The sequence below is a fragment of the Lissotriton vulgaris genome, chromosome 6, assembly GCF_964263255.1.
Source record: "Lissotriton vulgaris chromosome 6, aLisVul1.2, whole genome shotgun sequence".
In the NCBI taxonomy this organism is placed as follows: domain Eukaryota; kingdom Metazoa; phylum Chordata; class Amphibia; order Caudata; family Salamandridae; genus Lissotriton; species Lissotriton vulgaris.
This window is the reverse complement of record NC_141694.1, coordinates 1,558,561,619-1,558,589,567: the sequence shown is the minus strand read 5'-3', so window position 1 is coordinate 1,558,589,567 and position 27,949 is coordinate 1,558,561,619. Positions and strand designations below refer to the sequence as shown.

Below are 27,949 nucleotides of genomic sequence, written 5' to 3'. Positions count from 1 at the left end.
GCTTTAAAATGTCAAGTACGTGATAGATAAAAACATTTTCGTATTTATGCACGCTGATGTGCTTTGAACGCTGCACCCCCCCCTCCCCTCTTTTCTCTTAGTAGTACTCTCTCTTTGCAGATAGTGAACGGTAGTTAACGCAGACCTTTACCCCCGTTGTAATCCGTCGTGCCTGCTTGTCTCTCCATTTGATTGATTGTTATCCAAGCATTTACTGTTTTAGAATTGGTTCTCTTTGGATCATTCTCTATTTACAAACAAGCACAAAGTCGCAATACTCTGTTTAGTCTTTGCAGATAGTGAAAAATCGTGTAAAAAAATAAAAGTAATCGAGCAAAATCAGTAGGCCACTAATTGGATCTCTTTTTGACCTCGCTAAAATAGAAATATTAGGAACAACTCTTCATGAGAAATATGAAAATAGTGAGATTAACTGAGCTCCACACCATGAGGGCTGCAAGACAGCTCGACTCCGTCACCCACCCCGCCCAAAATAACGACAAACCCTATGCAAATATTAAAAATATAGACAACACACCAGCAAAGAAACAGGGTAAAACATTTTATTAAATAACTATTTACATAACTATTTTATACTTTTTATTGCCCGATCTGGCTAGCTCAATCGATCGAGCATGAAACTCATGCACTCTGATAGCAAGCGTTGCTACTGATGCTATGCAGACCAAAACTGGTTTTCAGTTTGTACATTTTTCTAGATTTTTCCATCCAAGGTTGGTTGACTTTGTAGATCGATGGCTTCAGATTTTCAACATACGGTGTGGTGGCGCGGACTGGGAGGGGGCGCTTCGCTCCTGCCCCCTCCCCAAGTAAGATTTTCATACGTGAAAGTACGTTAATGGTTTTGGTCCCTGAGTTGCTTCAATGTCACTGCCATTCTCAAATGGCATAAGTTCTGGATGTTGGGTGCCATAGTTCAGAGTTCTGAGCAGCGCTTGTAACACTGTCTGAAGCTTATTTCCACCTACTGCAGCTTCACTATTCTCAAAGTAAGTGAGTGTCGTTTGTGGACCTGACTGCATTTGAAAACAATGTGATATGGTACCTCCCTAAACCGCTTGACGGAGGCCCCCGAGGGGCGGTGTGATGGCACGGACTCGGAGAAGACGCTTGGCTCCGACCCCCTCCCCAAGTCTTATAGCACTGGTGTAGCCTGAGATCGCCCCCGACATAGGCGGCCGGCTCCCGGGGTCCGGCGGAACTTTTTGCCTTTTGATGACTCTTCTATTCTGGACCTTGTCCCACAATCCGTTTGACCTGAAGACACGCTGTAGTGGGGCACCCCTTTACCGTTTTAGTTGCCATTCCGCTCGCTTTTGCTACACTGTGCCTCTTCCGCCATTCAGCTGTTTACCGCCCGCTCTTGCGACTACAGCGTCTCGCTCACCATGTAGTTGAGTTGCTCCCGCTCTTGCGATGCAACGATAAGCGACTGCCACAGGACTCTCAAAATGGCGGCCGGCTCTTCAGATTTGGGCGTGGTCCACTAAAATGGCCCTGGGACACCTTGGAACTCGGACGCTTCCCTGATAGGGCTTGGGTCCCATTCTCGAAAGCGTCCCCTCAGCCGTGAAGATTCTACAAAAGTCTTGGGGGCCCCCGACTCCCGCAGGCTTCTGGTGGGGAGCGGCTGCCATGTTTGCTCGTGGAATGGCCACGACGGACCTACGAGATGGTAGTGCTCTCATGCTGACGCCAGCTTTAGTCTGAAACATCCAGAAACACTGTAGACTACCAATTCGATCAGTTCCGGTAGCGCCCCAACATGACCCGGTAGAGAAGAACTTGCCCTCCCCTCTTTGACTGATGGTTCTTGTTGCCTGTCCCCTCTGTTGTCATTTTACAGAACTTTTTGGACTGCTGAAAGGGGTTGTGTTCCGAACGCTGGTTGGTGGAGACATTTTGACTATATTCTTGACCTACGTTGTCGCGTAATGCGTTATATGACACGCCGCGTTAGCGCACCCGGAAGTAATCCGGGGCGCGGCGCGTAGCGCGCAACGTAAGCATAACAGGTCATGTGACTTGTTAATAAAAAATTTTATTGGTTCATTTTACTTTTGTTATTTTAATAATGAAAACCTTGGTCATATGACCTAAAAAATACGCTTTTTATTGATTTCTAACTTTTTTTTAAAAACATATATGTTATAATATTCCAGGCTAATGTACTTTCCCGGAAAATTTACAACTGTCCTGCAAGTAAAATATATTCCTTTTTCGAGAAAAAGGGCGTTTCTTCGTTCCATGACGGAGCCGTTGAGTAAAAGAGACTCGGCCTGCTGTCTTAGTCGCCGATACGCCTGATTATCAGATTCTTATCGATCACTTTATGTTGCAGAAGTGGAAAACACAACTGCCCTTGACCATTTATCTTTACTGCGTTCCTACATATTATACCTTTTATCCATCATGTAATTGGACTACTTTATTTCACTTGCCTTTTACTGATTCGAAAACAGTGACTAAAAGTAAAAACTTTACCAATGTAAATACTACTACCATGTTTTGTTTTAAAAACCTTTATTGTGAAAATGTCAGTATACAAATACGGGCCTATAACCACGTGGGCCGGCCACGGAGCAAACTGGAATCGTATATGATGAGGAGACATTTACATTATAGAGGAACGTAACGAACGAGCCATTAGGTTGCAAGAACTAAGGTGTCTAACAGTTGCGGAATCGGTGGACGTACATTTTGTAATTAAAATACGACAAAGCCACTTACAAAAAAAATCATCTAGATATACATTTGCGGGCAAGTACCATGGGTGACGTTAATTCGAACTTTCAATAGTACAGTAATCAATAACACATCAGAACTTAATATCAATAGGGATGTCGAAATATTCAATCAATTCTCGTCCCCGCCCGCCATGAGCATCAAAACTGCATTCATATCTCGTGATATCAAGGTTGTTCAACTAGTACACAACAATGAGTTACGAGTCCCATTTATACCGGCGCCATTTTGGGCGAGGCCGGGCAGGTCCAAGATATAGTCAAAATGTCTCCACCAACCATCGGCCAGACCAGAACCCCTTTCGGCCCTTTATGCTACAAGATGGTGTCTTCCATTCTGAAAATATTGTTGGCAGCATTTTGAAAGGAAACATAAACAGCCGTTCTCCTAGTGAGTCTCACATTGTTACATTTAGGAAGAATGTTGAAGAGTAGTATGTGGAAAATCTGAAGCCATTTTTCTACAAACTCTCAATCAGCCTTGGATGGAAAAAAAAATCCTGAAGAATGTACAAACTGAAAACCAATTTTTGTCTGCATAGCATCAACAGCAACGCTTGAGTCAGCTTTGTGTCAAGCCGCCATTTTCATTCAATCAATAGCGTCCCCCTGCACACATTCAGGGACCTGGTCGTGTCTTCAGATGAAACGGATTGTAGGACAAGAAGCAGAAAGGAAAAGGAAAAAAGTTCCGCCGGACCTCGGGAGCCGGCCGCCTATGTCATGTGCGACCTTTGGCCACACCAGGGCAATAGTGAAGCTGCAGCAGGTGCAAATAAGCTTCAGACAGTCTTACAAGCACTGCTCAGAACTCTCAACTATGGCACTCAACATCCAGGACTTGCCATTCGGATCTTGGCGCCTTGTGCTGGTTCCGACCTATTCACACATCGGTCCACTACTGACATCACCTCATAAGCCAACGGGGCACCCCACGCCGACTTTCGGCGCAGCATTGTAGGATGGCCACACCAGTGCGGCAACTTGCTGGACACCACCTCGGTGCCATCCGGATCTCGGCGCGTTCGAGTCACTGTGCCGGAAGAGTGACCGGAACTCAGCTGGACACGCCGTCTTTCGGCGCAGCATTGTAGGATGGCCACACCAGTGCGGCAACTTGCTGGACACCACCTCGGTGCCATCCGGATCTCGGCGCGTTCGAGTCACTGTACCGCAAGAGCGGGAGAAACTCAGCTGGACACGCCGTCTTTCGGCGCAACATTGTAGGATGGCCACACCAGTGCGGCAATTTGCTGGACACCACCTCGGTGCCATCCGGATCTCGGCGCGTTGTGCTGCCTTCGGCCTACTGTAGCCGCAAGTGCGGACGCAACTCAGTTGGACGGCGAGTGAAACGCTAAGGGGCGCCGCACTGCAGCCGAGGAGCCTCCATCTTGGGGGAGACGCACAGCCCCCACTGACTGACGCGACCTCACAGGCCAACGGGGCGCCCCACGCCGACTTTCGACGCAGCATTGTAGGATAGCCACACCAGTGCAGCAACTTGCTGGACACTAACTCGGTGCCATCCGGATCTCGGCGCGTTGTGCTGCCTTCGGCCTATTCGCACATCGGTCCGCTACTGACGCCGCCTCACGTGCCAACGGATTTTCTACGCTTTTTGTAGCCCTATGCCGCATAACAGGTCATGTGACTTGTTTATAAAACTTTTCATTGGTTCATTTTACTTTTGGTTTCCTAAAGATAGAAGGCTTGGTCATATGACCTAAAAATAACACTTTTCATTGGTTTAGAACATTTTTTTTTCCCAAACGATGAAAGCCCCACCTTGTTTCTGGATGATTCAGACTGAAGCTGGCGTCAGCATGAGAGCACCACCATCTCGTGGCTCCGTCGTGGTCATTCCGCGAGCAATCATGGCAGCCGCTCCCCACCGGAAGCCTGCAGGAGTCGAGGGCCCCCAAGACTTTTGTAGAATCTTCACGGCTGAGGGGACGCTTTTTGAGAATGGAGCCCAAGTCCTAGCAGGCAAGCGTCCGAGTTCCAAGGTGTCCCAGGGCCATTTTAGTGGACCAGGCCCAAAACCGAAGAGCCGGCCGCCATTTTAAGAGTCATGTGGCAGCCGCCTATCGCTGCACTGCAAGAGTGAGAGCAACTCAACAACATAGTGAGCGAGACGCTGTAGCCGCAAGAGCGGGCGCAACTCAGCTGGATGGCCGCCACCTGGGGAGGCCCGTTCATGCCGCCTCCCCCACGCCCCCCCCCCCCCCGGGCCGCCCCACGCCAATTTTCGGAGCAGCATTGTAGGATACCAAAACCAGTGCGGCAGTTTACTGGACATCACCTGGGTGCCATCAACATCTCAGCGCGTTCTGCTGCCTTGGGACTATTCGCACAACAGACCGCTACTGACGAGGCCTCCCTCCGCACCACCCTGGACGCCCCACGCTGTTTTTCTTTGCTGCATTGTAGGATCCCAAAAACCAGTGCGGCACCCAGGTGACATCACCTGGGTGCCGTCCAGAACTCAGCACGTTGTGCTGCCTTGGGACTATTCGCACAAAAGACAGCTTCTGACCATTGTTGCTTTTTTTTGTGAAAAATGTTTAAATGTTTTTACAGTTTTTGTTCCGTTCGTTATATTTAAAAGTTAATAAAGTTTTATAATCCTACTTTGTTGGAGTGTTTTTTTTTTTTTTTTAAACGGGTGAATGGGGCCTTGAATCGGGTTATTATCATGTGTGGGCTTTGCAAGTGTACTGCTACAGGATCGGACATTTCAAACTCAAATGCACGTTCTTTTTCTTACCTTTCCGAAGCATGGAGCGCAATAGCAGGCAGAGAAAGGGTGATGCAAGTGTTGAACACTGCCTGGCCTGGAAGTTGCTGGCAGTGCCCCCCCCCCCTCCCGCCCGCTCCTGAAAGAGGACACACACACACCGCCGCCCCGAGTACTTCACAGATCTTTAAAAGACCATGCGCTTGTTCATGAGGCTTAAATGGTTTATCACCCCTTCTAGAACCCCTGCATCGACCTCTGACGTTTCCTGGAAGAATTACCACGTAACACAATACCGAGCCCTGTCAGCTGAAACCCCCGAGGAACCATGGGGCATATTATCAAGGGGGTTTATCTCCGCTTTTTTGGCTTTAAAAGCCAAGAAAGCGGAGATAAAATTATCTCCCTATTACCAAGCTGTCGCTAACACCAGTTAGTGACAGCTAAAAGGAGATAGCGACCATCTTGGGCCCCGCTTTGCATGTCAGTGATACTTATCACTAATGACATGCAAAGTGGGCGTGCCAAGATGTTAGCGACTGGAAACAGTCCCTAACATCGCTATCTCCTATTACCAACTTTTGGAGATATTCGCGCTAAGCGCGAATATCTCCAAAAGCTAACACCTGACCTGAGCAGTTCTTAGCCATGTTATCCAATGGGAGGTGGATAACATGGCTAAGAGCATTTGCTCGATAATACATGAATATCGCTGACTTTTCTGCGATATTCATGCATTGCGGCCGTTTTTTATCGCATTTGCGATAAACCTTGCTAATAGCAAGATTTATCTGCGATAAAAATCGCCGATGTGCGGCGATAATTTTTGTCTCTAAACAAGTTAGAGACAAAAATTAACGCTAGTTGTTGGTAATATGCCCCCGGGTTTTTGCTTGCAGAAATCGGGAGGCGGGAGACTAGCACTGAAATCAGTAGTCTCACGCCTGAATCGGGAGGGTTGGCATGTCTGGATTCTCTACAGCTGGGGCCATAAACTACATCCGCAGGGGTAGGTGATAGCCTGGGACCAGCCTGGCATCTAAAATGGCTGCCGTGCACGACAAAATTGTGGCATTGGAAAAAAGGCAAGATGGCGCAGACAATGTTTATCAATAAGGATTCATTTATAACAAAATATTTTATCGCAGTGACAAATTGGCGGTCAACACTTCCTGATTTCCATCGAATCGAACGTTAACAGACGTCACGCAGCAAAAAAAAAAAAAAGCTCACGCACAGCCGCTGGAAGAGATGTATCAACATATATGAGCCTCCTCAGCCACCCTCAGGAAACATAGGGGATTAGGATACGTCTCCCGCACCCCCTTATACCTAGTAATTTAATTAAAACGAAGCACAAAATGGCGAATTCCCGTTTCGCTACCAGTTTGCAGCCCAGTTCGCGGCCCGTGAAGCGCTTCTACCGTGAAAAATCATTTTTTTTTTATTTTCCCCACGGGACCCTTTAATAACCCCAACAACATTCCTAGGGGGTCAAGAGGAGTATACCTTGCCCCCTTTCATTAAATTCCCCCTTCGTTTTTCACCTCTTCTTCTCTCTCGATCCTACCGAGAGATAAGATGGCGGCCGCTCCGGACTGTTTAGAATGTTGACAGACACCGGAGAGCCAATCAGCTTTCTGCGCGCAAAGTTCCGTTTCGCGAAAAGTAAGCGAACCGGACCGCAGCCCGGAGCGCTGTTACAGATATATATCTTGTTTTGAACGTTAATTTCTCAAAAACTACTGGAGCACATATATTGAGACCTAGCAAAGGCACATCGGGCTAACAGTCCCTACAATTTTGCCAAGTTTCGTGCAAATCCATTCAGCCGTTCGAGCTAAAAGTGAGTCCAACCGCCCTATGGAAATTAACATGGGAAAAACGCGTTTTGGGACCCCCCTTTTTTCTCGGCCCCCCCTCGACAAAACCCCCCCAAATTTTCAAGGGCTGCTCAGAAACAAAATGTGCCATTTTCCTGAAAATTTCAGCCGATTCCGTCCACAAACGCCAAAGTTATTAGACATAGAACTTTCAAAAATCCCATAGGGAAAAAATCCTAACTATATATACCTACTGGCGATAGCCAGTAGGTTATATATATATATATATATATATATATATATATATATATATATATATATATATATATATATATATATATATATATATATACTGGGGTACTGTCCTGGGTAACCTGGGCATATTAGTGAGGCAAATGTCAAAGGTCACAATTGCAGTGGAAGCACGGAGGCCATATCCCATGCAGCCAGACACACTCTGTGCTATTTGTAAGTGCCTTACTGTTGTTGGGAGTTCTTTCTTTGCTTCTTGGTAGACGTGGTCCTCCTTGACTACTGTGCTGGGGAAGTAGCCAATCACACCCATCTGGTCCTTGTACTGCTCGCTGTAAACCTATTGGGGAACATCACAATTATCCACCGCACATATAGAAATCATCTGCTCCATGTGAGCACATTCTAAATGCTTCACAGAGGCCTGAGAAATGTGCATACTTTCTATTTACATGCATATGAAATGGTGGTCTGAGTTCCAACAGATAAACAATATATCCCAGTTCGATTCTGCTCAGTCACGCCTAGTGTCACGCATCGCGGGCTAAACTAACGTAATTTGGTAGCTTTCACCGCATCCCTACAAACCCATGAGATTGTCACGCAATCCGCTAACTATAAGCTGATGGTCGACAGTCTCTGAAGACATTGCTGCTTGTGAACATATAGGGACACATATGATGGCTCCTGAAGTAGGCTGTAAACAATTATCCAGAGCTGGTAACGAACTACTCACTAGGGATGGACCTATCAGAGCTTCCTGTTTAAACAGTAAGTACCACACCAGACATATTCTTCCCCATCACTGCCTCCATCATTGGACCACCAGACGATGGGACTCACTGTGAAGAGAAGCACTGCTGACTCCAAGTGTTAGTCTAAGCTGTGAATACCGTAGAGCATATTCACCACCCTCTGTAAAGGCCATTAGACCAAACAGGGTAAAAATAAGATAGTCTTGCGTGACCAGCAATGATCTCACTTGTATACAGTCTGGTGCAGCGCCAGCGACAGTAGCAGCTGTGTCCAGGCCTGACTCTAAAGAAGGACAAGGCTATGGGGAGGGGTAAGGCAGGGTTGGATTGGGATCAAAAATCGGCCCGGGGCACACCAAAAAAAAGTGCCCCACATTTGCGTATTCCCTTTCCCCAAAACACTGCTTCAGTCAAGTTTTATGAAAAGAAGGGGATGGGGGGCACGTTTTGAATGCAAGGAAGACCACTTCTGCTCATGCACCCTGCCCCCGCTCAATCAGCATACATTAATGGGCCGGCCCAGCGAGAGAAAGGGAGCGATACCTCTGCCCATCTGCCTCTAGAAAGGCCACTCAGGCACTCACTGGGCCACCGGCGGCATCCTAACAGCACAGACAGCCCCCAGGCTGTCCAAAAAAGCAGCCCATAGCTAGAACTCTGCTACCAGCCCTTCGGCCATTTCCTGAGTGCACGTGCTACCAATCCGACCCTGGGGTTAGGAGGATCAGCTCTAGAGATCAGTGGGTCTTAGAGTCTGACGAGCTGCTGATGAGTGGACGCTTGATGGACCTCACCTACAGAGGGGCCCGGATTGATTATTGATGAGCTAGCCAGCACCTGTGTTTGTAGGGTTGGCTCAGAGCAGCTGCATCCAATCGGGCACACTTACATGCACACCCAGGCGTGCCCCGATAACCCTGTCCTGATTGGCAGGTGGGAATTACCAGACCACTGCAGCATGGGACCCCCAGAGATGTTTTAAGCATGGACAAAGTGTGCAATTACCTAGGGTCTAGATCTTCCAAGGGAGCCATTGGTAAAGTGAACTTTTCTCCCTGTTTGACCTATGTCAATTCTCTCTGTCTAACCCCCCCCCCCACTCTCTCTCTCTACCTCTACCTATGACTCTGTCTTTCTACCCTGTGTCGCCTTAAGGATTTTGGGGTGTCCCGTTTGTGACATATGTCTATGTTCTTTGTGTGACCCTGTCAAAGTTTAACATATAATTTAGTAATGTTTTGCATCATGCGGTCTAGAGTTAGCTGGAAATGGGTAATACAATTCAAAATGTGTTCTGTACGGAGATCCCAAAATATGTAAATGTGTATTGTCTGGGGCCCCCAAAATCCCAAAGATGATACTGAAAGCCTGACCAGCCCCCGCCCCCTGCCACGCTGACGTGTGTGCTCTGTTAACCTAAGGGAGACAGGGGCACGCCCTGAGAGGCACTGTCACACCCCCTGTGATGTCAGACTGTGGAGCTCATGCTGCGTCACCAGGCCTGCTCTGCCACCACCCTGGCTCATTAGAGAGCTGAGTCACAGTGTGAGGACGGAGTGCGACGGCGTCAGTGAGAGGATAGACTGCAGAGGTCTTCAAACTTTTGGATGCCGAGACCCCCCTGTCAAAAAACTTCAGGCATGAGGACCCCCTCCTTACAAAAATGTCTAGAACTTAGTACTCCTCATAATTGGTGCTCCCTGTTTTCCGTTTTTACAGATTTTTACAGATAACTACAGACAAAAAACATTGTATATCCTGTCTGTATCTACTTTTAAAAGTGGAAAAATGCAGATAATTGACTTCTTTTGGCTGTACATATTGCCAGCATAGGGAGTTATAAAGCTCACTGAGATTTGCTTAAATTAATTGCTGCATTTCTCGACAGGTATTTGTGCTATTATGCCAATTGTTTGATGTGTGTATTATATTAGTTTGGCAGTGTCATTTGCTAAAACGCGACGGGCATCAAAGTATGAATGCACGTCTATCTGTTAAGTAAATGTGGAAATATACGAGTTATCACATCATCTATTCACAAAACAAAATAAATATGGATAAATAAATCTGATAAATACAGACAGCAAGAGACTGGTTTGAGTAGAAAATGTTTCTCAGCAATTCTTTTTAAGCATGGCCCTCTCTCCGACTACCCTCCTTTAGCCTCACTGCTGCAGGTGAAACCTGCCTCCTAGTCTTTACTTTCTCTGTCTCAGGGTTGCTACCCTCAGAGATCAGGAACTGGACCACAGCCCACAAGGCAACCACAGACAATGCAGTATCTAGGATAGACTCACCTACCCATCTCTGTTTCTCAGGGTCCATGCCAACGGCCACTGCTTCTTGCCCTCCCCCAGGTTTCATTCTGCCCCATCAATAAAAATTGGGACGCAAACCACCACCTGCTTACTCCTCATGGACAACCTCCATACTACCAGGGGGTGCTATGTAGCAGAACACCCAGTCCTGCCTCTTCAGGGTCACACCTTACATACCTTTTCCAGCGAACCACATTGCATCTCTCTTTACCGAGAGGCCAGGCTCTGAAGCCAGCCTAAGAGCTCAGCAAAGAACCCTAGTTTGCATAGGGACGCTAAATTACACTATGCTACCAGGTCACTATGGATCTAGAACTCAGAATGAAGTCCAAACACCATGGCATTTATTTACTAAAGTATATATTGGAGGGTGCATAACACAATGCAATAAAGCATACAGTAAGTAGATTGACACTAACTTTTGTGTAGCCTTTCAGAGTGCAAGCACCCTTACAAAACATTAGTAAAAGAGGGTCCATGCATCCATTCTCAGGGTTTCATTTTTACAAATGATTGTTATGAGGTGCAGCAATCCAACTGATCTTAAACATTGGAGGACTACAATTCCCAGAAAGCAATACTTTGTTCAAATAAACAGGCAGAACAGGAAACACTGTTTCTCTCTACAGAGAGACCAGGTTCTACAGCAGTGGTCTCCAACGAGTAGCTCGGGAGCTACTGGTAGCTCGCCATCCCCCTCAAAGTAGCTTTTAGAGGGGAAGACAAACCAAGCCAATCTCAACGAGTCAAAGCATATTAAGGAAGGCAGGACTACTCACCTTGAAACCCTTAGAGTGAAAGCCAACCAAACCAATGGCAGTGCCTTATAATTTTTATTTATTTATTTTATTTTATTTTGATCGTTTTATATAGCGCAAATATGTTGAGCAGGAGAGCTTTGACGTCTTTCTTGAATGCTGAAGGCCACCACTGATTTTATACATTGCTCTTCAAAGAGCAGTAACTACAGCCTCTGCTCCTGCGTCTGCAATTATGCTTAAACACATACTGTGTTGGCTTATGGCGTCTGCTCCAAGACCATCTGTATCCACCCTAAATCCAAGTCACAAGGGAATTGGCCATGTTATACGCCCTGCACAACAATGCACTATCAAAGAAAAATGGTAGTAGTAATCAGGGCTGATCCACAAAAATATAGGACTGCAGGAGCCAGAGTGAAAATGTGCTAGTTGGGAGCATGATCAGCCCAAGAGCGGAGGAGAGCCGGGTATGGATCTAGAGGAAAGAAAAATTAAGTCTCATCAACATTTATTTATGTGTGTGTGTCAGTCTGACATAATGCCTCCCTAATAAACTGTGCTATTTCCTGGAAGCTACTCCTAGTGTCAATGACTATAAAATTTGTATGCTGACCCGCATCATAAGGGTTTTATCTCTGGCGCAATAGTGTCTGTGCACGGAATAATAGTGCCAATGGTATAATAACAGTCATCCTTGACTATAATGCCCATTTATCAGCCAAGTTGTGTCATACCAGCTGCCATCATTAACATATTAAGAACATGACTGGCCTACTTTTTGCGACCCCTGACAGAAGGATGAGTGTTCCTCAGTCCTCACATAATAATGGGCATGACTGCTATACGGTGAGCATCCTGGATGTTATCACTATAATGTCAGTGCACGCACAGCTGTGGTCTGCGTAGAATTTGTAGAGGTGTGCCGTTAATTCAACAACAAATGTAAATAAAAGCATGCATTTCACGATACCCGTATTACTGAGCACAGGGGATGTAATAATCTGTCTAGTTTGACAGACACTACGATCACAGTCTTTCAACCACTGTTTTGTCAAAGACGGGCCCCAAGATTTTCCCATCGTCAATCGTGCAAGCACAAATAGGGTCACGCAAAGGATTTGTCACACCGCTATGTTTTTGAACACTTTAAGGATAAATCTCTTGCACTGTTTCATTTTTCGGGCATCCCCCACCTCTTGACTTTTCAGACAATATAGTTACGCAGTGGTCCTTCCTATTTAGTGAAACATGTTAATTTAAATCCATAGATCGTCCCTGGATGAAGGCCAAAATTGCTGAAATGCATTGGGAAAAATGAATGTAAACCGATAATAATGCATTCTCGGTAGTGCAGTTCAAACGTTTGATAAAGAAGACACAGTGTTGTGACATAACAATACAATGAACTTCAATAAAATAAAAGTGGAGTGCTTAGATTTATTTAGAAAACTACAAATAACTGTTTGAAAAAACCCATTGGGAACTTGGTAGCCAGTGCCCGGGGGACATACCCCACATACATGGGGATGCAGCCAGCATCCTGAATGTTATGGCATTCTGCCATGGCACAATGGTGGCAGTCTTATAATGGTGGCCATTATTGGTCTAACTTAGGCATACTTGGTGTTACGGTGAGCATCCATGACCTATGTTTGTAATACCTCTTATTCAAAGCAGAATCTGTTCATGAGAGGCATTTTTACATGGTAATACTCTATGAAAATGACAAGCTGATAATCGATGACTGTAGTTTCTAAAAATGAAAACTGATATTTTAATGGTGAACATTGTTTTTTTAGAGCCGATTTTACTTCTGCAAAAATTGAGTTTGTTTGCCCAAAATGGAAAGTGGCATTTGATAGAAAAATGTGTATTTTCAAAAATCAAATATGCTGACAAAGGCAACATATTGCAGTTCTAAAACACATTTAAAGTTGATACCTGAATGATAATTCAAGCTGAGTTGGGGGGATTTACTGCTATGGGTATGTATTTTGTGCTGCACAGCATGTGACCATTTGAATGTTACTTCATTAGTCTGTTGGAATAATTTAATACTGAGAAACATTTTCCTCATATTTCGTTTGGTGTCCTTTTTCTGGAATGCTTGGTTATCACTAATAATTCTGCTTAGGGTGGCCTTAGTGTAATGTTAATATGTGTTGTCACTACTTTAAAGTGATAACATTTGCTAGTAGCTCAACAGGACTTTCCTTGAGCAGAAGTAGCTCTCAATACAGAAAAGGTTGTAGACCCCTGTTCTACATGACGTTTGAGGCAAATTAAAAAATTGTTCATTCCACCTGTTCTCCAGAAAACAATTAATGTCAAAACATAGTTTCCCTGGTTAATATGTTGGATAATAATGGAAGGGGGACCTTGTAGAACAGAGCCAGGGCATGGCAGTCCCACTGGAGGGGTGAGAGGGCAGCATTCACCCAAGAGAGTCCCAGTGTGGGAGAGACACTCCTTACTCACAACAGAGGGAGACCTTGTGGCACAGAGCGCAAGGCCTTGCCATGCCAGGTGGAGGATGAGAGGACAGGACCCACTGAGAGACCCCAGCTGTGGAAGACACCAGAGGGACACCTTGTGGAATAGAAATCTAGGCCCTGGCAGACCCACTGGAGAGGTGAGAGGTCAGGACCCACCTGAGAGAGCTCCAGTGTGGGAGAGACACTCCTTACTCAGAACGGAAGGATAGACCTTGTCTAAGACAGAGTTAGTTCTTGACCACTGGAGATATGAGGGGACAGGACCCACATGATCTTGATGGTGGGAAATGCACTTATATAGCGAAGCAGAGAGCTATGTCTGCCCTCGACATGATGGCAGTGGGAGGACAGGTGTAGCGAAAACAAAACCGGACGTAAAGAAGCCACCTGAAGGATTTTAAGGGAGAGGAGATAGGAAGAGAGACAGGAAGTTTGACAAGGAGGTGAGGGCGTAATACACCCCCCACGCCCCTGCCATGTACAATCTTCCAAACAGAAATACAGTGAAGGGACCACCTGGACTTTCTATGGTGAAGCAGCACATTTGACAACATTATATGGGTGACGTCAGCAGAAGGACAAAAGTGAAAGAAAAGAAATGAGAGTAAAAGACAAAGATGTGTGGAAGGAGAGACGAGGTTTCAAGCAGAGGATGGAAGAGAATGAGAATATGTGAAAATTGTATTTTAACACATAAACACAGTATCCGCTCATGTACTAATAACATATTTAGAGAACGTTTAAATAGTCATAAAACACAGTGCAGAGATTTTGGTAATATCAAGCAACGTATAAAAGATCTGAAAGCACAGCCAAGGCATGTCAGCAGGTGCCTGGCTGAACCTATAAGAAATGCGATCCAGCCTGTGTTCACTATTCCAACCTCATGTTATTGTTGTGTGACTTACTTTAGCAGAGGAATCCCAAAGACAGCAGTGGGGAAAGGGTGGGTGTGAATTTTTGGAGTTCAATCAATCAATCATGGGCGTTTGTATAGCGCGCTACTCACCCGGGAGGGTCTCAAGGCGCTGAGGGGGAGGGGTCCGTTACTGCTCGAAGAGCCAAGTCTTGAGGAGCTTCCTGAAGGAGAGGTGATCCTGGGTCAGCCAGAGGTGGATGGGGAGGGAGTTCCATGTCTTGGCTGCCAGGTAGGAGAAGGATCTTCCCCCGGCGATGGCTTTGCGGATGCATGGTACGGCGGCGAGGGCGAGGCTGGACGATCGTAGCTGGCGGGTGGGTGCGTAGAAGGTCAGGCGGTTGTTGAGGTACTTGGGACCCAGGTCGTGGAGGGCCTTGTGTGCTTGGGTGAGGAGTCTGAGCGTGATCCTCTTGCCGACGGGGAGCCAGTGCAGGTCTCTCAGGTGGCCGGAGATGTGGCTGCGTCGAGGGATGTCCAGGACGAGGCGTGCGGAGGCGTTCTGGATGCGCTGGAGTTTTTTCTGAAGTTTGGCTGTGGTTCCCGCGTAGAGGGTGTTTCCGTAGTCCAGCCGGCTGGTGACGAGCGCCTGGGTGATCGTCTTCCTGGTTTTGGTGGGGATCCATCGGAAGATCTTGCGGAGCATGCGCAGGGTGTTGAAGCATGATGATGAGACCGCGTTGACTTGTCTGATCATCGAGAGGGAGGAGTCCGGGATGAAGCCCAGGTTGCGTGCGTGGTCCGTTGGTTTGGGAGTGGTGCCCAAGGCAGGGGGCCACCAGGAGTCATCCCAGGCGGAGGGCGATGATCCCAGGATGAGGATTTCCGTCTTGTCTGAGTTCAGTTTCAGGCGGCTGTTCTTCACCCATTCGGCGACGTCTTTCATCCCTTCGATTAGGCTGGTTCTGGCGGTCGCAGGGTCGTTGGTGAGGGAGAGGATCAGCTGGGTGTCGTCGGCGTAGGAGATGATGTTGAGGTTGTGTTTGCGCGCGATGGCTGCAAGAGGGCTCATGTAGACGTTGAAGAGGGTTGTGCTAAGTGATGATCCTTGTGGTACGCCTCAGATGACTTTGGTGGTCTCGGATCTGAACGGGGGGAGGCCGACTCTGTGTTCTTCCGGCGAGGAACAAGATGATCCACTCCAGTGCCTTCTCTTGGATTCCGATGTTGTTGAGGCGCTGTACTAGGGTGCGGTGGCAGACAGTGTTTAACGCTGCAGAGAGGTCCAGGAGGATGAGGGTCGCTGTTTCCCCGTTGTCGAGCAGGGATCTGATGTCGTCAGTGGCTGCGATGAGGGTGGTCTCGGTGCTCTGGTTGGCTCGGAAACCGGACTGCGAGGGGTCAAGGGATCCGTTCGTCTCGAGGAAGGCGGCAAGCTGTCTGTTGACGGTCTTCTCGATGAATTTTTGCAGGAAAGGGGAGGAGCCAGATGGGGCGGTAGTTCTTGAGGTCGGTGGGGTCCGCTGTATGTTTCTTCAGGAGGGCGCTGAGCTCGGCGTGCTTCCAGATCTACGGGAAGGTGGCGGTGTTGAAGGAGGTGTTTATGATGTCCCGGAGTTGGGGTGCGATGATGGAGTCAGCCTTGTTGAAGACGTGGTGGGGACAGGCGTCGGTTGGTGAGTGGATGGTGTTCATCGTGCGGGTGGTGTCTTCGGTGCTGATCGGGGTCCAGGTGCAGATGGTGGCGGTGGGGGGTGTTGGTTTGGTGGTTGGGTGCGTGGTTGGTGCACCAAAGCCGTTGTGTATGTCTGCGATCTTGCAGTGGAAGAACGAGGCGAGTGAGTCGCAGAGGTCTTGCGAGGGAGTGATGTCGTTGTTTCCGGCGCTGGGGTTGGAGAACTCTTTGACGATGCTGAAGAGTTCCTTGTTGTTGTGGGCATTGTTGTCCAGTCGATCCTTGAGAGCTGTCTTCTTGGTGGTGCGGATCAGCTGGTGGTGTTTGCGGGTGGCGTGCTTGAGGGCCATCATGTTGTCTGTGGTCTGGTCGTGGCGCCAGGCTTTCTCGAGGGTGCGGCAATTCTTCTTGGAGATCTTGAGTTAGTCGGTGAACCAGGGGGCTTTCTTGCTGCTGGGTCTGCTGGGAGGGTTCTTCAGTGGTGCGAGGTCATCTGCGCAGTTGGTGAGCCACTGTGTGAGGTTGTTGGCTGCTTCGTTGGGGTCCGTTGTGCTGGCGGGAGGGTTCTGGCGGAGGGAGGTGGTAAGCTGCTCGGCGGTGATCTTGTTCCAGCTCCTGCGAGGAATCTGTTGCGGGTGGTGATGGGTTGTGGTTTTTCTGAAGCTGAAGTGGATGTAGCTGTGGTCAGTCCAATGGAGTCCGGTGGCGTGGCTGAAGGAGATGTGTTTGCTGGAGGAGAAGACGGGGTCAAGCGTGTGGCCAGCGTAGTGGGTGGGGGTGTTCACCAGTTGCTTGAGTCCGAGGTTAGCGAGGTTGTCCAGCAGGGTGGTGGTGTTGCTGTCCTTGTTCTCCAGGTGGAAGTAGAGGTCCCCTATGAGGATGTAGTCTGTGGAGGGGAGGGCGTGCGGGCTGATGAAGTCGGCGATGTCTTCGCTGAATTGGGTGCGTGGTCCCGGGGGTCTGTAGATGAGGGGGCCTCTGATGGTGGTTTTGGGGTCGGTGTGTACCTGGAAGTGGAGGTGTTCGGTGGCGGTGAAAGTGTCGTTGGGGTTGGTCGTGATGCGGATGGTGTTCTTGTGTACGATGGTGATGCCTCCTCCAGTTTGGTTGACGCGGTCCTTCCGGGTGATCTTGTATCTGTCCGGGATGGCTATGGCGATGTCAGGTGCTGAGGAGGCGTTCATCCAGGTTTCTGTGAGGAAGGCGAAGTCTGGTGATGTTGTGTCGAGCAGGTTCCAGAGTTCGACGGCGTGTCTGTGGACGGAGCGGGTGTTGAGCAGGATGCATTTGAGGTGGTTGCTGCTGGTGTTCGGCTTGTCGGGTGTGGTGCAAGTCCGGAGAAGAATGTGTGTGTGTGTGCGTGCATGCTTGTGTGTGGGTCTGAGGATTAAAAAGCCAGGGAATGGTGGAGGAGGTGGGGCAGAGGCAGCCTACTCACAAGTTTCACAAAATTCCGGTTGCCGCTGAAACCAGGAAACAGCCACGGGATTGTTTTTCAAAGGCAGCCATGAAGAAGAAGCACAAAAAGGACACCAGATTGCAGCTTCAGGCAGTTCCAGGCATAAGTGCGATGGGAACGTGTGGCCCCCTTTCTAGGACTCCACGTCCCCCCCTGGGGGTCGCGCCCCACAGATGGAAGACCCCTGCTCTAGAGGTACTCAGAAAGAAATAGTTCAGGGATACCTGTGTTAAATCATCTACGCACTCTCTCCACTTTTTCATTATTTGAGAGTCAGCACATGGATTAATTTTGCGAAAGAGAAGATAATAGCTTTCTTTGTTACACTTGGAGGGTGCCTTTGAAATACATTTTGTACAGGACCAAATGCAGAACAGAAAAGGTTTTCAGAGCTTCCAGTGTGCGCAGAAAAATGGTAATTCCTTATTTGACTTTTCTGCCCATTTCTTCCCCTTTGTACCAACCTTCCCTCCAACTGTACCCCATTATTCTCTATCTTGGCCTTCTCCCACATTCTCTCCCACACTGCATCCTTCCCTGCCATTCTGCAAACATGCCTGCCACCTATCCTCCACCCCAGGCACTCTGCACCTGCTCTCACTGCTCACTTTTCTCTTCTGCTCTCCCTCTCTTTCCATGTCTTTATCACGCCTCCTGTATTCTCTCTCCATCCCTGGTTTTGTCTTTCTTTGTCCTGATTGATCTTCCTGACCTTCAGTCTCGCGCTCTCTTTCTCTCCGTTTCTCTTCCTCCCACTCTTTCATTCATATAAACACTTGGGCCTAAAATATCTTTGCGGTTAATACAAGAAAAAAATGAAATACAAGGAGTAATGAAGAAAGATAATAGATGGAAACAAGAACGGGGAGAGAAAGAAAGAATGGACATTTAGGGGAGAGAGAAACTATTTAATAGCAAAGGACACAAAATGTGATCTAAAAACACTGGCAGCGTTGCTTGCTTGTGAGACACCAGATCTCACTAAAACATCTGCTCTCATTAGTTATGTATTTTTCAAGGTTTTACTGTAACTACTGGCAGTGTACGTGGCCGTGCCCTATAAATCCTGTTTGTTAATGCCTTCAAATCAAATAAATGTGAAAGAAACATTCTTCTCTAAAGAAAATCCTATTATCGAACACGAACAGGAAGTTCCAGGTGCCACGGAAACCAGGAAACAGCCACGGGATCGTATTTCAAAGGCAGCCACGAAGAAGCACGAAAAGGACACCAGCTGCTGGAAAAAAACAGCAGCAGCAAGGACAACGAGGAAGTCCAGGACATGCAGCAGGAGTGCAAGGCAGCAGCAACAACAAAGACATTGAAGCACTCCAGACGCTTCGCCAGAGCATATTCATGGCCCCAGTTCCCGACATTTCCTGATGTTAAATCTGCAATTTCTCTGATTGGAGGACAATCACCGATGACGCTATATGCTTTCACGATGTCCTCCAATCAGAGAGCGCCTGAAGATGCCACTATTCGGAATCCAAACCGAAAAGCAAACGTTTTGGATTGCAGCTTCAGGCAGTTCCAGGCAAAAGTACGATGGGAATGCGCGACCCCCTTTCTAGGACTCCACGCCCCCCTGGGGGTCGCGCCCACACAGATTGAAGACCCCTACGTTAGTGGCACTTTCACGGGGTAGCAGTGAGTGACGGGGCAGTAAGGGAAGCAGCAGAGTGAAGAGAATAGGGGCACTGTGACAGGCATGCATCAGAGAGAAGGTTCCTCTTACTAAACTGTTATCCGACCCTTTCTGTCAGTACTGCAATATGCCTCAGTAACTAACTGTTGACAAGAACAAACCTTGGTTATTTGTCAGCGTCCCCTATATGTTACTTATTATAATGCTTCCTTTGTTTAAGTTTTTTTCTTGATTGCCTCAAGTTTAAATACAACACAATTGTTTCGATAAATATTTATGCCCATGAATATTTATGAGATATTAACCACATCACTGCTTGAGAGATTCTTCTCCTGTGCTGGGCCCTAAAAAAAACGGGTGTGGTCATGACGAGCTCAGCTCGTCATGAGCACAGGAGAACTGTACTGCATGACGAGCTGAGCTCGTCATGAGCATGGAAGGGGTTAAAGTCTCGAGGCCCCTTATCATATTCTGCAGGGGGCATCATTTTGCGTTCCGTAACGTTATACTGTTATTGAAGCAATGCATAGACAATGAATATGTAAAATGATGACAACCAGTAAAAATAATAAAGAACAAACATTTGCAATGCAACAGGTCTCGCATTTACGCGAGTTTGAGCTATCGGCATTGTAAATGACAATGCCTTTTATTTATGTTTTGGTTTTTGAAGCATAAATAAAACGCATTGTCATTTACAATGCCAATAGCTCAAACTCGCGTTGTACAGGAATGTTGTAACATGCCCCAGAAAGTAGCATTTTATGCCCTTCTGCCTCTTAAATTGTAATTGTTTTACCTATATTTCGACACAGGATGTATTTAAACCGTCTTCATGAGAAATGTAATCTATGCTAGAAATCAAATTTCTCTTTGTTTTCGGAAAGTAAAAACCCTGATCCTTTTTGTGGAGCTGTTACAGCGCCGGGTACAATGTTGCATTTCACGGCAACCTCCCTGCCGGGTACAATGTTCCATTTCACGGTGACCTCCCTGCCAAAGCACTAGGTGGCCTCTTTCTTCAAATGAGATCCATTAAACACAGAAAATAAATGACGAGGGAGAGACCTAATGAAAAAGTGAGGAAAATGCTCCCCGGCCCATTTGTGTCCCGTTTGGTAGTAAAAGAAAGTCCCAACGGTGGTGTAATAAGCCCTTCACACACTGGGGCTCTGGTGCCACTGCACCTGTTGCACGAATGGCAGCTACAAAATGTTTCGTGCAAGGGTCACCGTGTACACACTTATATAACAGGAAAATACAAAAGTTTCCTACCTTCACCTGGCACCCGTTTGAGCAGGAGGATGTAGAATTAAAACGCCCGGGCGCGAATTAGGAAAACAAATAACCTCAGGATCTGGAAATTTCCAGCTTCGGAGTCAGTGCTCTGTATGCTACTTGGTTCAAGATTTCCCCGCAACAGCAGGCGGCAATTATGTTATGCGTACTGTATTTGTGCACGTTCTGCAACATAACTGTGTGTGTCAACGCTGCTCCCTTCACAAAAAGGCGCCGTAGGCTTTGAGTGTTGCGCAGATCCTGGTTTCAAAGACGGCTTGCGCTAGGAGGAGGGGGGAGGGACGGGGGAGGGAGGGAGGGAGGGAAAGTGAAAGCACGCCATGCACCTGCTTTGTTCATGTGGGGGCAGGAGATGTGCACGCGTAGGGAGTGCACATCTCCTGTCCGTATGCGTGCACATCTCCTTTCCCCCTTCGGCAGAGAAACCGACGACTATAGGTCTCGCTAAAGCGTGCAACGCATGCGCTGCATTGCTAGGTGAGACCTAAAAAACAGAATGAAGGCTTAAGCGTCTGAGTGGGATGGTTGAGGTACAGTGAGAAAGGTGAGAACCATGGGAGGGTAGAGAGCTGATGGGGTGGGAGGACATTGATGGGGCAGCTTAGGGATATGGAGGCAGAAGGGTAGGGTCAGTGGGAGTAGGTAGGGGGAGACGGAGGAAGAGTTAAAAACAGATCAAAGTGTACAGCCAGAATGAGGGCAGTTTAAGAATCCAAGGCAGGAGTGAAAAATAGGTTCAAGCCAACTGTAGGAGAAGACTGAGAAGGTAGGGCCATAGACTGGGGGAATGTAGACTGCGGATGTAGCAGTAGAATATGGTGGAAAAGGCAACAGGTGGGAGCAGAAAGACAAAATATAGGTGGAAGACCTATGCGTTCTAGATGACCTCATCATTTGGGTTGACTAACCAAAAACAATAATCACTTTGCTAGACACACTGAACCTGCATCAGAATGTCCACAAACCCACACACATCGCTGGACATATTCTAGATGTCATTTTTGCTAATATCGAACTAGTTACCTTTCAAACTATAACTCCAGTCACAAGGTCAGACCACCATTTGCTTGCTTTCAAACATAAAACAACACTATGCAACTCACCTAAAACCATCTTATGTGCATCCACCTATCGACCGTGGAACAAACTCAATTTAGAACACTTAGAAGCACAACTAACATCCAGTACAGATCTGGAAACAATCAATTCTGTTAAAACACTATATGAGTGGCTACAAGAAGCTTTTGATATCCTGATACAAATCAAAATCACACAATAGAACAAAAGAAAACAAGCACCTTGGATAAATACAGAGAAAAAAGACATAAAACTACAAATTAGAAAGCTGAAACGTGCCTGGCTCAAAACAAAAAACAAACAAGACAAACTTCACCTACAGAAAATTGACAGATTATACAAGTCAGCTATCGAAAAACAAAGAAAAGGTACTATTCAGACATGATTCAAAATGCTAAATGTGCAAATAAAGAATTCTATAAAATACTCAATGAATTTCGTAAACCAAATTGCCTAGAAGGAACTCATCCTGTTACTCAAGATTTCACTGACAAACTAACAAATCATTACACGGACAAAGCAGACACGTTGGACTCGTACTTAAAACAGAGACAAAGCACAAGCACTAACCCTTTTACAAAACAACAATCTAAGAATACTCTAAGTCAGCCTCTACGTTCCTTCCAGCATTTTTCACCGATGAATTTATAGATCTGGTCAAAGCAAGCAGGCCTGCCGGCAGCCCTTCTGACCCGTGTCTACCACAAACCTTCAAGAGTATTCTTCTAACAACCTCTGCTTCCACTCCAGTAAGAAGAATCATCAATGATTCCTTAACTACCGGAATATTTCCAGAAGAACTAAAAAAGTCATACATACGCCCTTTACTGAAGAAAACAAACTTGGACCCGCTGAACCCTGACAACTACAGACCTATTACAAACTGACCTTTCCTGGGCAAACTAATAGAAAGAGCAGCGTTGGCCCAGATTTCACAATTCGTTGAAGAGAATGCCATACTTTCAGACTTCCAAACAGGATTTCATCCGGGAAGAGGCACAGAATCTGCCCTCCTTGCCATCTGGGATGACCTGAAGAACACAGTTGACCGCATCTAGGTTGCCGCGCTACTCCTCTTGGCCCTCCCGGCTGTCTTTGACACAGCTGACCATGGTATTCTGATACAAAGACTCTATGAAGCTGGCACAGAGGGGACTGCTTTAGACTGGATCACGCTACATTCGAAACAAAACTAATGTCATCCATACCCCACCTTTCTCGTCCAAACTGTACTCCACAAAATCTAAGGTCCCTCAAGGCTCTATCATCTTGTCCATGCTTTTCAACATCTACATGAAGTCATTACCTGTACTGATCAATCAATTTCAACTCATGTGCTATAACTATGCAGATGACACGCAAATACTCCTTCAACTGGAAAACACCAAAGACATTGGAAACTCTCCAATTTTCAGTTGTCTCAGAGCCGTGGATCAATTGATCATTTGGAGGCATCTCAAATTGAATGCTTCCAAAACAGAAATACTCACGTGTGGCGATTGGAAACATTATGACCCGCTTGCCGCCTGGCCTGATGAACTTGGATTACCGCCTAAAGTATCGAAGGAAGTAAGAAACCTCGGAATGACCATGGACTACAAGCTATTGATGAATGCCCAAGTGGACAAACAAGCAAGATCAAGCTTTGTTACTATAAAAACTTAGTGACGAATCTTCCCCCATTTGGGATTTCCACAAAAGGTCCAAGCTCCCATCTCCCTTGTTCTGTCCAAACTCAATTACACCAATAGCCTCTACCACGGATAACCTTTAACGACTATGAAAAGACTACAACGGATTCAGAACTCGGCTGCCAGACTACTCTTGCATATCAAACCGCGAAACCACATGTCCCCTGCATGAAAGCCCTAAATTGGTTATCGGTTGCCAGAAGATCCACGTTCAAGCTTCTTTGTATCACCCACAAAGCCATAAATGGAATAGGAACGCTCTTCATCAGGAATAAAATCACCAAACACATTCATCATAGGAACCTCTGCTCTAGAGTGACACCTCGCCTCAAAACCCCAAAATACAAGAAAAAACATGCGTGGCACATCCTTCTGTGTTCATGCAGCCAACATATGGTACTCCTTACCCCTAACATAAGATCCACCGACAACCACCTTACCTTCAGAAAACTACTCAAGAATTGGCTCTTCCCCACATAAGCACCATATGCAAACAGAAATATCCAGCATATCCCTCTGTGTGTAAGCATTATCTCTGTGTATTGCTTGGTATAAACATGTAGAATAATTATGTTTAAAAAAATTAATAAAGTACAACACTTAAAAACCAGAGTTTATCGAATGCATCTTTAATCTACTTATACTTACTTCCTTTATGCATTTATATACCTTCCATGTACTTGGATCTATATATTTATTACTTTCCTACCATATACCTCTATCAATATCTTTAATCTACATATACTTCCTTTCTTTACGCATCTATAAACTTTCCATGTACTTATGGATCTATATATTTATTTTCTTCTAATTCAGCATATCCAATGCACTACCCTATTCCTCACCCTATACCTCTCTCAATATATCTTCTACCTCAACTCTCTGACTCAACTCAAACCTCTTTCTACTACTCTTTCCAATGCGCAACCCTATTTCTCACCCTATACCTCTCTCAATATATCCTCTACATCCACTCTCTCATTTATCTCAAACCCCCACCACTACTATGATCCCCATAATAGCCCTTTCTAGAATCTCCCCTACTCTACCCCCGTTTGCACCACCTGACACCTCTTCTACTATACTGATACCCAAAACAAACCTTTCTAAACTCTTCCCTCTGACTCTTCCCCTCCACATCCCTTTTTACTCATCCCAAGCCTCCCACTACTGCTATGACCTCCCAAAAAAAATCTAACTCCCTCACTCTTCCATCCCTCCACTACCTCTTCAATCGAAAAAACAGACTGAAGGACTGGGTTCTTTTGGACCCAGCGGTGCCAGGGCACAACACCTGAAACCTTCGTGGGTAACCTGCTCCGGCGTACAAGTCACAGAGACACGGGACACTTCCTTCGGCGTCAAAGATTCAAGGTTTATTTGCTGCAGGGAACACAGAAGTCACAGGAAGTACATCAAGTGTAGTTCGGGGAGACTGCTTCAAATTGGTTCTGTGGATCGCTCCTTTTATACAGTTTTTACCCATAGGATAACATTGAACACAAAAGTTTACAACTCGGTTCCCACATTTAGCTCCCAGAGGGGTCGCTTTGGTCACTTTGAAACACACAAGGTCCGGAACATAAGTGCGGAAACATTTGGCGGTTCCCAACTGTAAAAACCCATCTTCCCACCATTAGCAAATTCCAATCAGCAGTAAAGTAGATCGAAATAGGAACGAAGACAGGTGCAGAGGAAGACGGAGACAGTGGGGAGATCGGAAAGGGTGTAAAAGGGGAGGTATCGGGAAACACGAGATACAGGCATCAAAGGGACGTGCCTAATGAGATGCACGGCTGAGACAATAAGTCCGTGCGGCAAGATGAGCCTCGAGCGGCGCCATCTGCCTTACAGCAGCAACCCCCTTGTCATAAAGACACTTACAAAGAACATGTGTCTTCCGCAAATATCTTGGGAGTCCCAGGGTCGCGGAGCAGACAGCGTCCGTTCGCTGGCTACTTGAGGGCAAGAGACAAAATGGATGCCGTATCTAAGATGGAACCCGTGGGTACTGATGAAAAACCCACATAACAAACGAACGGTTTAAGTTAGCACAGCGAAACTGCGCACACTTACTAAACTCGTCATTTGCGGTTCATAGATACCAGACTCGACCATATTCGTGCGAGTCGAAAACACCACTTACAATTGTCACGGAACCTCAGACGCTCCTTTTGCCCTCATGTAGGCAAGCACTAGTCGGAATCATATTCGATATTCATCAGACCATCAAGATGTTGTTGTAGCATAGCTCTGTCCAATCGAGTCCCCTTGGTAACAGATGGTTGTCTCATACACGTGGTAGCACAGAGGCCACATAAGGCAGGACCACACTGCACGCAAAGGCAACACGTGAACAGGAACACTACCACAACCCCGATGATCATCAGAATCTTCCAACCCCAAGTCGACATCAGGCCCCAAAACCATCCAAGTAGCGTCCAATCCCCTACATCCACGTGTATGGATTCGGAGATCTTATGCAACTTCGAGATGGCTTGATAGACAGTAGGAGCATTATCTGGAACATACTATATTCCCCTCTACTTAGGACCCTATAGGCTTGTACCTCTTCTTTAGGGATAAGAAAAGGATCATGGATCTCATCTTCCATATCCTCTATTGCCATCGATAGCAGCCTCTGATACGAGGTAGGACCAGAGTTGGGGGAACGTTGTTCTTGAATGGGGTGGAAACCCAGTGTGCTTCGAAACATTGTTTGAAATGCTCGAGCTGACCCTTGGGAACTATACGGTAACACCAGATATGGAATTCCCTTACCCGCAGTATGTGGCATCAACCCACACACCCAACAATTAGTAGTGTTAACCACTAACTGATGCTGATGGAGGAGCTGAATAAAGGAATTGTTGCGGAATTCTACACGTCTAGCCTGCTCGTGTTCCGGTAACATGTGAAAGGAATGGGGAGAAGCAGTAGTGGTAAGATTAGGGTAAGGAGTAGGAGTAGGGGTAGCAGGTAAGAAGTAAGACATAGTGTAATACACCCCACCCGTCAAAAATGCAGAAGCAGTCAGAAACAACACAAACAATTGAAATATAAAACATTTGGTACGACTGAGTTGCTGCAGCTTGAATCTGTACACCTGAGCTCCTTCCAAATCATTCAGCTTCGAAAATGCCATTCCCTACGACCGTCCGCAACGTTTCTTGACGCACTTCGTTCTGTGCAGCAATAGTCAATCCCTAGGAGTTCCTAGGAACCGACGGCCTTTAACCTAGCGTCAAGACCTACTGTCCAGAAGGAAGTACGCGCGCGGCCCTACGGCCCTTAATACACAATATGTATATATATAAGCACAATGTCTCTCAGCTGTGGAAGTAAAAAGATACAAGGAAGAAGCTTGATATATGTACAAAAAATTTCAATGATACGAATGTTCAAAATTGATCATGGGAAATCGGGGATAATGCAGTTATCAATTTCAGCAAAGCAGGAAAAATTTTATTTGTCCTTAGTGTGAGATCGCAAAGAATATCGATGTTTCCCGGGACGTGTCTGCTCGTCGAACAAAGGATCCGTTGAAGAGACAGCGTCCTGCTGATCAGTTGGTTGATCTGGTCTTGAGTCTTTTGCTGACAAGTGTTCAACAGTGGCTTTCTGCTGCGCTGAGGGTTCTTCAACAAGCTGTGCGTCGCTAAAAGGTACAAACACCGGCAATGTTTCTGTTTCTGTTGACGCAATGCCTTTCCTTACCCACGGGTCTGCCGGCAAAGGAATAGGGACTCGCTTACAATGGGTAGCATGTACCCAATTTTTCCGCCCCTCAAGACGAACGGCAGTCCTCGTGGCCAGGAGTACCTGGTAAGGTCCGGTAAATCGGGGGTCCAGATTGTTCTTGCGTGAAAAGTTGCGAGTAACCACCCAGTCCCCGGGCTGGAGCTGGTGGCCTGGACCCTCCGTCTGCGTCGGCAAGGCGTCGTAAACCTGTTGGTGAATTAACCTCAGTTTAGCAGTCAAGTCATGTAAGTAGTCAATCAACATCGGATACTCAAGATCAGAGAATATTCCTGGCCTAGGAACCCCCCACACATTCGCAGGACGGCCGAACACTATTTCATAGGGACTAAGCCCTATTCGGGAGTGTACAGTCGCCCTAGTTGACAGTAGTGCTAGAGGCAAAGCATCAGGCCACGAAAGTCCAGTCGTAGCCTGAATCTTCGCTAGTTTTAGTTTAAGGGTGCCATTGTACCCCTCAACCAATCCAGCTGACTGGGGATGATTGGCGCTATGGAATTTTTGATTAATTCCAAGGCCCTTACACACACTCTTCATCACACTTCCAACAAACTCACTTCCGTTATCTGACCACAC

The 27,949-nt window shown here is 46.8% G+C and overlaps 1 protein-coding gene across 1 annotated transcript in view; it reads right to left on the bottom strand.

The window, feature by feature from the left end:
• The window catches only part of OTOR (otoraplin), an 84,024-nt gene that overhangs the window by 45,022 nt on the left and 11,053 nt on the right, over positions 1-27,949 (bottom strand). Inside the window, exon 3 of the mRNA XM_086925439.1 lies at positions 7,810-7,920. Within this exon, the coding sequence (XP_086781565.1) occupies positions 7,810-7,920 (111 nt within the window). The remainder of the gene's footprint in view (positions 1-7,809; positions 7,921-27,949) is intronic.